Source organism: Cyrtonyx montezumae, unplaced genomic scaffold (assembly GCF_038088225.1).
Source record: "Cyrtonyx montezumae isolate F1298 unplaced genomic scaffold, pur_monq_1.0 scaffold_31, whole genome shotgun sequence".
Classification (NCBI taxonomy): Eukaryota; Metazoa; Chordata; class Aves; order Galliformes; family Odontophoridae; genus Cyrtonyx; species Cyrtonyx montezumae.
The window spans coordinates 1,314,547-1,327,194 of NW_027072036.1; the positions used below are offsets into that span (position 1 = coordinate 1,314,547).

Below are 12,648 nucleotides of genomic sequence, written 5' to 3' on the forward strand. Positions count from 1 at the left end.
CCCTAGGTGCTGTAGAGCAGGTCGAGGGCTGACATGATGATCTGCTTGTAGGTGATAATCTAAGCCCAATCCATTCGGTCCTCCAGGATGCTCAGATGTCATAATAACCTGAGTGGCTTTGGGTATTTTGCCAGTTGTAGTTATATCGAGAGGAGGGCGGAAATTCATCAACCATCAATACCCAGCGGTGATAAGGGCAAGAACTGACCGAAACGTGATACTGACAGAGTGCTTTTGTTAAGGGGTTATTGTGGCTTTCAGATTGTCTTTACTATGTGTTTGTGTTCTGTTTTGTTGCCTTCGGGTAAGAAGGGACCAGGCAGCTGGACTTGCTTTTATTTACTATGCTTCAATATAGCCAGAAGCTCTTTGGCTTCTATGCTATAGAAATAATTCTAGCCTATTATTATTATTTATTTTTACTACTTATTAAGAACTTTCACTTGGGGGGTTGGACCTCACTTCATGAAGTGCCAGACTTGGTGGAACCAGTATATTCCACTGCTCCCATGGTTCCAGTCCCAACCATTGCTCCTTCTCAGTCACAGTCTCTATTGCCCTTCGATACTGCAAAGGGATCGTTTCTCCTGGAAAAACACCCTGCTGTTTCCAACCGGTTCCCTGGCTCCTGCTGGAGCTTCACACGGGGTTGGCAGAGGGGTTGTCTGGGTTTTCTTGTGAAGACATTTGGAAATCAAGCGTTCGTCTTGAAGAAGTTATTCCATAATGTGCAGCATATCGGGTTCACTTCCAAGATTCTTTGAAATCAAGGCACTTCCTGTTATTTCAAAGCGTAACCAGGCCGCCACTTGGATGGGGTTTGCATTATTGTTAATGGCAGGCAGTCTCAGACATTCAGATTTTATTGTGCCAACAGTTTATGGATGGGTATTCATGTCACTGGTGAAGAAGTGAATGAAACTCAATACTCCCCGCAGGGAGCCTGCTGGAGCTGCTGGAAGCCTTCTGCACTTGGAGGAGCAGTGTTTGGGTTTCTATTGCTAAGTAACAAAAGGACAGGGATAAAAACAGCTCCTGCACAGCACCCTCCTCCTAGTCCTCTGTACACCTACATGGGGAGTTGAGCTCTGAAGCCTCTTTATACAAACTGAAGGAGACTGAGTTTCTCTGGGAGAATTTATCCCATGTGTCACACTGGGAGGGTGGAGGCAGAGAAACTTGAGGGGAAGTTTTATTTTCCTTCACCATCCCTGTTGTTTGTACGGACTCCTCCTGTGATACTCCCAAAATCTGTCACTGACTGAGCGATGGGAACAAAGATGTGGGAAGTCACTGTAATGGCATCCTTGGTTCAAAAATGCTTTGGAAAATAAGCTTAGATGTAAGGAAGATGGACGGAAGTCCCCTGAGATGAGAAGAGGAAAGCAGCTGTGATGAAGCAGACATCCATCAGGGAACGGATTTATTCTGAGCCATTTTTGTTGCTCCCTCGTATGGTGAGATCAGCCCTTCTTTTTGTTTGTCTCTGCATATCTTACCTATAACATGATCAACATTAACGAAGTTGGCTGATACTACAGAGAAAGTGAAAGTAAGCAGCAATCCCTGTATTACATTGCAGTCTTCCTGAGAGGAGGGAACTAACTGCTGCTTACAGGTTGAGTGAAATCAGTTGCACCAGACTATACCTTTTTTTACTGTCTCATGAAACACGTTACAGGTTTGACTGAAATAAGGATGGGTGAACATTTTCTTTCTCTCACTTGGAATACTCGGGGAATTTTAGTAGGTGGCCTGGCCAAATAATAAGTGAACATGTAGATCCTGTAGGTCAGGACATCCAATGCCCTCAGCACCAAGGACACCAGGAGTGAACAGGACTGTTGTCCAATGGAATTGTCTCCAAGTTGCCAATACTATTAAAATACCACGTTATGTAGCTCTGACTGCAGTTTATTTGTCATGCCCCCTAATTCACGCCTGAAGGCTCTTCATTATTCATCCAAGTGATTAGAAATGTTCATGATGAGATGCAGTTATTGCTGTAAATAACTAATAATAATAATAATAATAATAATAATACAAATTTGGAAATGTAATCAATTGCATCTCTTCCAAAGATTTGTCAACATAAAAGAATAAGACCTAAAGCTCACCATCTAAATTGTAGTCAGATGCGTAAGACTTATATAGCAAATATATAAGGAGTGTGTACTAATTTCATAGAACTGCAGGATTGTAGAATGGTTTGAGTTGGAAGGGACCCTTAAAAAACATCTGTCCAAATCTCCTGTGATGAACAGGGACACCCACAGCTCCATCAGGAGCTCAGAGCCCCATCAAGCCTAGCCTTGAATGTAGTATTTATGGCCAAGCATTTCTCATTTGTAATATAAAGATGGATTGAAAATAGTGTCAGCTATTGATGGATAAGTTTGGTCTGTTTAGTTCTTACAACTTCTGAGTATTTCTTGTAATTACTGAGATCTTTGCCATTTCTTTGGTCTGTTCAGGTTGCATCTTGCTGCTCTCCAGTGATGTTACAAGCCGGTAATTTCTAGGACATAACATAAGCTGAATTAACAGTGGATGTTGATCTGGGTCTCAGTTTTCTCTTGTCCCACTTAGTGAAGCATGAAGTGGTTTTCAAATGCCCCACTGAGATCTGCAGCACTGCCTGCCCCATCGTGCTCCCGCTGTGGAGGAGCAAATAATCACACAAGGAATGGGGCGCAGGGGATCCCAGCTCGCAGCACCTCGCTCCAGAGGTGCAGCAGAACAATGCAGCTAAATTTCCCTTGTGTGGTGTTTGTCTTAATTACTGTTCTTCATAATGTGCAGAAATCTGTTTTTTTTTTGTTTGTTTGTTTGTTTTTAACGCAGTGGTGTAGCCTACAGATGTGCTGTGTGGCTTCTTTTTCCTCTTTATTTTTTCCTCCTTTTTCTTTATTTTTTAATGAAGAAGGGACCAACCTCATTAGGTATTATCTTTATAAGTCGTACCACAAAAGCAATTAGCTTTAAGGCTGAGCAAAAAATATATTTTCTATATTGAAGACCTTACAGTTGGCTGCTATGCTATAGATACATTATAAAAGCATTAGATGGCATTTTGTTTTCCTGCTTACATATCCTTAATTCTGGTGACCGTAGATGGAACAGCTCCATTTGAGGTCCAATGATGTTGAAGAGCAGACTTGCAGAAATTTAAGCAATTAATGGATGAAACAAAATAAACACAAGATTTGCACAAGAAAAAAACTCAAAAAACCTCCCACTCCAACTCTCTATTAAGCATCAGTTGAGTTTGTTTCCTGAGGGATATGATGAAATTCCACTCCTTAATATTTTAAAACTAAATGATGTAGCAATGCAGAGCACACAGGGGTAGCAGTGATTTCTTTTTTTTTGCTGTACCTGTCCCCATAGATGTGTTCCACTGAGGTGCAATTTGTAAATGGAATATTTATTCATTCCTAATAGGCTGGCAGACAAGAAGGCAGACATGGTGATAGAAAAGAAAATGCATTTCTGTAGCACAGTCACATGGTTCAGTGGTTCCTCCCCTTGTCCCATGGCAGGAATACTAAGATTTTTTCACTTTGACTCATGTTAGTTGACAGGGAGCAGTGTGATAGCAACACTCTCCTGTGCTGCATCCTACTGACACATGTCTGGCAAAAATGGGTCAAAAATGGAGCAAGCAAAGTACTGTGAACCTCTCAGAATGAACAGGCACAACACAGAGTGCGAGGAGACAGCCAATTCCGGGTGACAGGACATGATCTTCCAGCCCAGCCCAGGGCTGAGACCTACAGGTGTTGAGCATATCCCACTCAGACCAGGAGGAAAATTAAAGAAAATTAATCCAGAAATGGAATTATAGAATCATACAATCATTTGAATTGCAAGAGACCTTTGAAGGTTGTCTAGTCCAACTCCCCTGCAATGAGCAGGGATATATACAGCCAGATCAGGTTGCTCCATCAGTGGTATAGGGAAAAAAATGCTTGAAATAAATGTGGAGGTATCAAAAATATGATGGTATCGAGTGAACAATGAGGTCTCACATACCTTCCATCAAAAATGGGTGATAGATGGTTCTTTGCACAAGCATGCAATGATACAGCATCAAAAATACACTAATGTTAATACACATTCAGAAGCCAAATTCTCACAAAGAATTATATTTCTGTGAGTGTTTGCAACTGTGTTGAGATAAGCTCTAGAGTGTGGTAGTAGCAGCAACAACGTAGAGACCCTCTCTCAGGAGCTAATAACTATTCAAGAAGAGTAGTGGGAGGAATGTGTTACTACATGCTTATATTGGATGCATCCTTTCAACATACTCAGCACAGTTTTAAATGATCTGTGCATTGTAATTCAATCCAACAGAATTCTTCAGGAATTTAACGATCTGTTTAGGACTAGTAAGGGCTAGTAAGAGCACCATGGGCTTAAAAAAGTATGGGTACTGCAGGGACTGAGTTGGTGCTGATAAATGAAGTCCTGGAGCAAGGCCATCAAACACAGTCCTTCCTCTTTGACATGGAAAGCAACAGAAGGACAAGAAGGCAGCCTGTACTTAAAACAGCCACAGAACTGAGAATCACTCATAGCACTTAGGAAAATAGTCCCAGAAAGACCTGCTTTGGGAACAAAGAGTAACTGTGTCAGTACTTCAAGTGAGAGTGGTTCATGTCAGATTATCTGGAAATGGTTTGATTGATTGTGATGGGAGTGGAGAAGACAAAAATGGAATTGGGACTTCCAGGCTAGATTTTCTCTATGAATGCTTTATGAATCGGCTGTATGAGTTGGTGGTGGTTGTTTTTTTAATCTGATGGGTTTTTTTCTGTTTGCATTTGATCTTCAATAAGGATAGGTGTTGTTGGAGCAACATCATTCCAATGTTCCAGTGTTGGAATGATGTTAAGGGAAATCTTAGAAATGGGCACATAGAACTGGAAGGTGAATGTGGCATTTTGTGATGCTGCCATCATATCCCTGCTGTTACAGAACTAATTGCTAATTTTTTTTTAGTTTCTTCCTTTCATCTTTCACTACAGGGGTGGGATGAGGTGCTCTGGTCCAGCAGTTGCTGTCTGACTTCTTCATGCCGTGCTCTGAAGATGGTCCACACGTGACCCAATCACTGAGTATGAAGTGAGAAACTATGGAAGCTGTTTCACTACTTCTGCTCTTAATGGGTTTAATTGGACTTGATGGAAAGGAAGCCCAGAAGGAACTGATTATCAGTGCTATTCCACATTTCTCCATGCTGGGTGCCGAAAGCTGGCCACTTTGCATGGATGATGCACATGCTGTGCAGTGAATGCTTTCACCTTGCAGTAAGGGCACTTTCATTTTTCAGTCTGGTTTCATCTCTAGATGCATTTCAGTAATGAAAGGCCAGGTTGTCAGCTTATGTAAAGCAGTGCAGTATTATTTACATTGATTTTTTTTTTCCCCTGAAATAGTTGTGTTTTTAGAGCAGCTTGGAATGACAATTAAGTGATTAGAGTGTCGAGAGGATGAAGCTGTATAACAGCAGATAGAACCATAATGAGTATAACTGTAATTTTACTTCTAATAGAGTAGAAAAGGTCTGGTGCCAGAACCCAAAATTAAATCAAGCTTTCACTCAAGCATAACACTCAGAGGAGTAATAACACACTGCGCCGTTTTTGTAGTTCTCTATCCATGTACAACGTTTGCTGGTGTTGGGCTCTCTCAGAGCTGGATTAATTGAACTGAAGGAGATCCCATGGTTGGCGTTGGGTGTACCACACTGCCCTAAGATCTGCTCCAGGTTAGGGTGTTGGAGCTGCCCTCCTGGTGCAGACCAGCTCACAAGAGCACAAATCCTCCTGTTTCTTCTAGTCAAGACAGGCTCTGCTGGCAGAAGGATTTGCTTTTGATGGTGAAGAAATGCCTTTAAAAGGCATTCTATGTTCGCTGTTTTTAGGCTAGTAAAAGCTCCTTGTGTGGATCTGGGTCGTTCAGCCATATTTTCTGTGTTGCTTTCAATCTGTCTGTTTGTCAGCCCTTGGAGACCACTGTGTGTGTTACAGAGGTGTCAAAATTTGTCGGCTCCTCCAGTGGATTTGCAGCAAGAAGCTGTACCCAGTGAGAGGTGCTGCAAAGCCTCAGCACGTGGGAGGTGTTACACTGCTTAAATCCATGCCATACTTCTGTTCAGGGTAAACCAACCTGAGAATGCTGCCCATCTTTTTCATATTCAGCCTAAATTTCCCATTTCTTCTTTTCACTCTGAAGTTCATAGGATTCTTTGGAAATCTGATGAACTTGAATGTCAGGCCCATGTGAACTTCATGAGGTTCAACAAAGCAAAGTGCAAGGTTTTGTGCTTGGGTCGAGATAATCCCAGATACATATAGAGACTGGGAGAATTCCTTGAGAGCACTCACCCCTGCTGAGAAGGACCATCAGTAGTAAAGAAATGTCTCCTCATCCTGACCATTGCACACATCTCTCCAGATGATTAACATGCCTCTACCCCTTTCATTTCTCTACAGTTTTGTATGTTGTTTGAACCATTCACTTTTTGCATGTTTTCCTCCAAAATTCATCTTTACATCAGCAGGGATGTTTCTTTTTCCTCTCATCCTTTTTTTTCTTTCTTTTTTCTGGTTTGCTTTTGTCATTCTAATTGTGAAACAACCTGGGCACAGTATTCCAGATGTGATCAGTTGAGGAGATTTCCTTTGACTTGGTGTTCCTGCACTGACCTTCCCAAATCCTGGTGGTCTGGATGCCATGTCACAGTGCACAGCTATAGGAAGAGACTCCTGTGGCTTTTTTTTTTCCATGATATATGGGCTCTGCCAGTGTTCATTTTTGTAGGCAAACTGAAGGATCATTGATCTGCCTTTGGATAGTGCCCACCCATGGTGCTTGCATTGCTTCTGAAACAGCTGACATGTCCCACACTGCCCCAGTGCCACCAAGGTCGTGCAGACAGTGCCATGATCACAAGGAGCACAGTGTGGGGATACACCCACTTTATTGTTTCCCATTCAAAGAAATGTGGAAAATTGCCCTAGGTAAAATCCAAGCTGTGAGGACCCACCATGGATGTTATAAAAAGCAGACGGTAACTTCAGCTGAAGCTGCCCTGTGTAATTTTTTTTTTTTGTTGTTTTGTTTTGGTGTTGGGTTTTTTTTTGCAGTGCCATAGAATTCCTACTCCTCCTATCTATGCTCAGCTTCCCACAGAGAGGAAATGAGTGGTGTGCATTTATTTCTGAAGCTGTCTTTAGAGTTTCTCATTGGTGCCATGTATGTTTTGCAGTCCTGGTGCCCAGCATTGCTGAGGAGCTAATGGACATTTTGCTTGTTAGGACAACAGCCCTGCCAAGGAGCTTCCATCTGAGCAGTCATGCTATCCTGTGCTTGACATTTGCTTCTATCCACATGAATTGTGTGCTGGTCCTTCAGTCAATTGTAGAATCATGGAGTCATTAAGGTTGGAAAAGACCTCTATGATCATCATGTCCAACCATCCGCCCACCACCAATATTGCCCACTACACCGTGTCCCTAACTACAGCCAATTTTTTCCATGCAGGAGAGCTGGCAGCTCTTTGACCATTTCTTTATTTCCCATAGGGATTAGATGATCATAAGGAACACTTTCCCTTTTAGGGCACTGCATAGTGGTGGGACTATAAGTCTTACATGCAAAATACTTTGGAAAAGTATGGTCTTCTTTTCATGTGACTTGACATTGAAATAACAATATTTGGTGCTCATCTAACTTAATCTATTCAGTTCTCTAAGCAGGATTACTCAGCGCTGGTAAATGTTAAAAGCAGCAACAAGGAATCCTTGACTAGTGCATCCCCTGATGAAGGCAAATTAAGGTTCAGTCTGCTGGTAATGCATTCGTCTTCAGTGCCTTACAAATATTTCGTAATGATATTTACTGATAAATGACGCACAGTTGTTTTGCTCCTCCAGACCCTCAACATGGGTGAGATGTGAATACAAAATTTCAGGAAGCCTGGAGCACAGGAGGAAATCACAGAGGTTTCTATGAAGAACTTCCCACTTCATGTTCTGAAATTAAATCTTCCAAATGATTTAATGCTCCCCGTGTTTGCATCAGCATTCATTGCTTGGCCTAAGATGTATTACAGAGTCTAGGGATTGGCAAGGCCTGTTTCCAAAAGATAATTACTGGGAGATTTCTGTGCCAGATGCTCCCATATCCATACCCTGTCCTGCTGCATCGTTCTTTAGAAATTCCTCTTTGTCTTGGTGTGATACTCCCGTCTGGTACATCAGGATTCTGAAAGTTTTCTGTGATGCTTTCAGAAACCTGGAAATGACATTGTCTAGTCTGGATTTTGTAAAGAAATACTTCTGTTTGTTCTGCTGTCTCTTGGCTTGAGTTAAGGGAGATTTCCTAGTAACTGTCTGGCCTTCAGGACACACCTGTGAAGGGTTCCCACTTCCCTTTGTAGGGCATGCAATGGGTGAGGATTAGTACTTGTGCTGTGAAGACTTAGAGAGGGTATTGCTGGCGTCACCATGGGAGAAGTGCTCCAATTGTCCAGTGGGGAGCTGTGATAAAGGCAATAAATGTCTCGGTAATTAGTGACATTATAATAGCTAAGCATTATCAGCAATCTGTCACATTTTACAGGTGGCATAAGACATAAATTAGATCAGCTAATACCAGGGCAGACAGTCAGGGACTTCCGAAGGATTTAGCTGAGCCAGATGAGTGGGCAGCCTGATGACAGATAAAATGGGCCATCAATAAAAGCGGAGGCCTTACACCAAAGGCAACGACTGGAGCTGCTCGGGTCACTTGACCGAGAACTAATTGCAGCAGCTCGGAGAAGGATCGGATATCTGATTCCTGCTACTGAGTACCAGAGATCTGAAAAGCAAACATGGGAGTTGAACAAACATCCAAACTCGTTGAGGAAATACTTGTTCACTCACTGAACTAAATTGACAGGGGGTGTTCTGTACCACTGAGCTTAAAATGTTGGATATTGGCAAAGTTAGGGTGTCTAAGTCTGACTGGCAAATAACATCAGTTATTTACTGTGCTGAGGCATAATGACTCTGACAAAGGCCTTCTAGGGCAAGGAAAGCTCCTGGTGGCTGCAGGAAGCTGGAGTGATTCAACCCAGCTGTGTCTGGAGCGATGGGTCCCCCCAAAACCTGCCAACCACCAACACTTCCCTCCCCCTCTGCTCTCTAACCTTCGTCGTGTGGTTTTCAGCCACATGAAGATTTTTGGATGTAGCTCACAGCACTGAGAAAAAAAAAAATAGGAAAAAGAAGTGTCTGTGGCTAAAAAGGATAGCCAGATATTTGCAGCAGCAAATAGTAAAACCTAAACCTCCTAGAACTTGCGAAGGAATAAATACTTGGTGGTTTTAGGTTTCAGCTAAGTTCAAGGGAATGAGTTAAGACAAAATTTGATGCAGTTTGGTGTTGTCCCAACTCCTGACAGCCACTGGGGCCGCCTGGTCTCTGGTATGGGAGCCTGTGCCATGTCTGTGCCAGTCCCCTTTGCCCTGAGAAGCATCTGTAGTGGTTGCAGGAAGCTCAAAACGTGTGCATTTGCTGGCTGTACACAGCGAATAAGCTTTCAAGAAATGCATGAAATAACATAATTTTTATCCTTTCATGTGTCTGTTTCAAAGAGCTATTTCCAAATTAGTCTCCGAGCTCGTAATGACCAGTTAGCCTCCTGGGTTTCAAATCATCTCAGCATTAGATTGGAGCCGTGGCACCACAGGAGGTTTAAGTTGCTAACTGCAGGATTATGAATTCCACAATGCTCTAGAAGAGAAGCACAGATTTGCTGACACAAACTCCAACTGTGGATATCAGAGGAATCCGGTTACGGCACACGCAGTGGAGCAGGAAGGTCCCTTGTCCAGGGTAAATCTTCACGTGAAACGAGCAGTCATTGATTTGTCTTTCTGATGCAAATCATATGAGCGTATTAGATCCGCAGAGAAACCAGCTTCATATTGAAGCAATTATCTCCATAAACATATTACAGCCTCCAGTGCAGACAGATGGCGTTTGTAACAGTCCCTGCTTTATGGCAGCCTCACCTGCCTTGTTTCTCCTCGTTTGGTTTGGTATTTCTTTGGATCACCTTTCCTTCTCTGCTTCTCTGCTTCATGAGATGTAGAAAAATATCTGCACTGAAGGATGGCTCAGTCTCACGCAGCATCAGATAAATGGCAAGGCTAATTTCAGATTAAATCACGTGTCACTTTTTATCCAGGGAAAGCCAGCCCTGATAGCTTTAATGAGGCCGACAGAGGGACTGTTGGACACAAAGAACTTACTTAGAGGTTTCCATGTGAGAGTGTAATTAAGGGTAGTGCAAGTACAAGGCTGATAAAGGTGCAATTTCATTTTTTAAATGGCAGTGTGATTACCAGTGCAATGACAGAAAGAAAGGAGGGGCAGGAGGAAGCCTGAAACATGAGTTGGAAGAGAAGGATCAGGATTCCTGAGTCCCTTTTGTTGCTTTCCCATTAAATCACTGACTGAATAAAGGAGGGCCACTGGCCACCCTTGGCCATTAATTATGGGTGCTCTGAATGAAGGAGGGCCATTGCCACTCTTAGCCATTAGTTATGGCTATACTTGTATCTGTAAGGTTAAATGGAGAGAGCTAGACAGACCTGGTGTCTGTGTTTGCCTCTCAGACACCAGTTTAGTCCCTCCTGGCCAACTAAGAAGAACCTTGCCATAAGGTCTGGTTGGTGGAATAGAAGTTACCTCTGTGCTTTCTAATGAATGAAATGAAATGGGGTCAAGGCCACATTCTTTCTGCCTGAGTAGGAGATGAAAGAGTTTATGCAGTGTGACCTCCTTACTTTAAAATCCACACCTGTGGGTTACTGCTGTGTAATTTCGTGGGTGCACCCTATATATGCCGTACCGCTGTCACAATCTCAGCTCAGGGCCAGATCCATGATGTTTGTGTATATTTCACTCCATCTTGAATGGTAGTTGACTTCTGTTTTAACATTGTTTTATTTTTTTTAAGTTATACCCACATATTTAAGTGCTCAAGCATACCTTGTACTTTGTGCTACTGTTCCTATTCATTTTCTCTCCAGAGCAGATGCAATTTTCTCCACATCCTGTTTGGAACAGATTTTATCAAATGCTAGAGGGTGGCTGTGTGTCTTTGGGTCCCTTATTAAGATGCTCTGGAAGCTGATATTTCCAAGAGTGGATGTTTAGGGCTTTTGGAAGACCAGACATATTTCATATTGAATGGAAAATAGAAGTTACAAGAAGTGCCACACTTTACAATTTGGCCTTTTTGGGAGCCAGCTTTGTGTTGCATTCTTCTTGTGCTGCACATAAGGAAATTACAGACTCCATTTGCTAAGCTGCAGGAGGCTAAATGATTGGTCTCACTCGCAAATATTTTTCAAACCTACATCAAGTGTCCTTCCCAGTGTGCAAATGTGTGGACAGAAAAGAAATGGATTTATAATGTGAAGGAAGGATGGCTGACTTGGGTAAATCCAAGTCATGATATTGTGCCAAAGATAAGAGCCTTGAGTCTGTGGTCATTTAGGATTAGCATGATATTTTTAAAGAATGGTATTTTCTTGCATTGTGTCCCTTCTGGGTGACTCTTATTTTACTCCAGGTGTAGTGCATCACTGTGGTTGTTTCCAATGGTATTTGCTGTTCCCAGTGGGTGTGAAGGCTGTGTCACAAGAGATCTATCTGAGATGTATTCCTCAGTACTTTGCAGAGGACAATGACAGACTGTGCATATTTTAAAGCATAGCACAGCTGAGAGAGTGAGATGATTCAGGCCACCGGGTTGGACTGAGACATGTATTATTCAGACTGTTATGAGAGCTTTGTGTTTGACGATGGGGAAAATCAGGACATTTGGGTGACCTTGTGACTTGACCTCAGGCTTTGGTCTATTTGTCTGTACAGAGGAAGATGTAAGACGTTAAAAACGTGTTCTAGAAGAGGAAGAAGGCCTCTGAGTAGAAGATATTTTGTGTTTAGCCTAATTAACCAGAGCTAGCAAATGGTAAATGAGACTGGTGGTGTCAATAACATGCTGAATTAACCCAGGAAAGTTATAACTACTTTTGAGGTGGGAATATTCTTTTTTTTTTTTATCATGACACCTGTTGCTCATAGGTACAAATCAAACGAAGAGTATGTGTATGTGCGAGGCCGTGGAAGAGGGAAGTATGTATGTGAGGAGTGTGGAATTCGCTGCAAGAAACCCAGCATGCTGAAGAAACACATTCGCACGCACACAGACGTCAGGCCATATGTCTGCAAGTACTGTAACTTTGCTTTTAAAACCAAAGGTAAGAGACAGTCAGCTCCTAGCTCCTCTCCTCAGTGTACTGACTTCGTGGGGTGCTTGCAAAGGGGAAGGGAAGGCCTTCCTGGGCCTGGAAAACCCCATGAGGCAGAGGGAGGGGGATGAGGGAGTCTGAACTGGGCTGGAATTACCCAACAGGACCAGCCCTGAATCTGCTGCACATCCCAAGTCTGCTCCATCCTCTTGGTGTTTCTTAAAGGAGAAAATTGGAAGCAGAGCTTTGCTGCCAGGGATTTGTGAACAACTCCACCCCAGCATGAGGATGAGCTCCTGGGTCCCTGGGCAAGTACCCAGGTGTTAGGT

General features: G+C 42.8%; 1 protein-coding gene across 10 annotated transcripts in view; it reads left to right on the forward strand.

The window, feature by feature from the left end:
• Window positions 1-12,648, forward strand: part of HIVEP3 (HIVEP zinc finger 3) — a 213,788-nt gene that overhangs the window by 182,507 nt on the left and 18,633 nt on the right. For all 10 annotated transcript variants that reach the window (XM_065744398.1, XM_065744399.1, XM_065744404.1 and 7 more), the window contains one exon: window positions 12,153-12,328. In XM_065744398.1, the coding sequence (XP_065600470.1) occupies window positions 12,153-12,328 (176 nt within the window). The remainder of the gene's footprint in view (window positions 1-12,152; window positions 12,329-12,648) is intronic.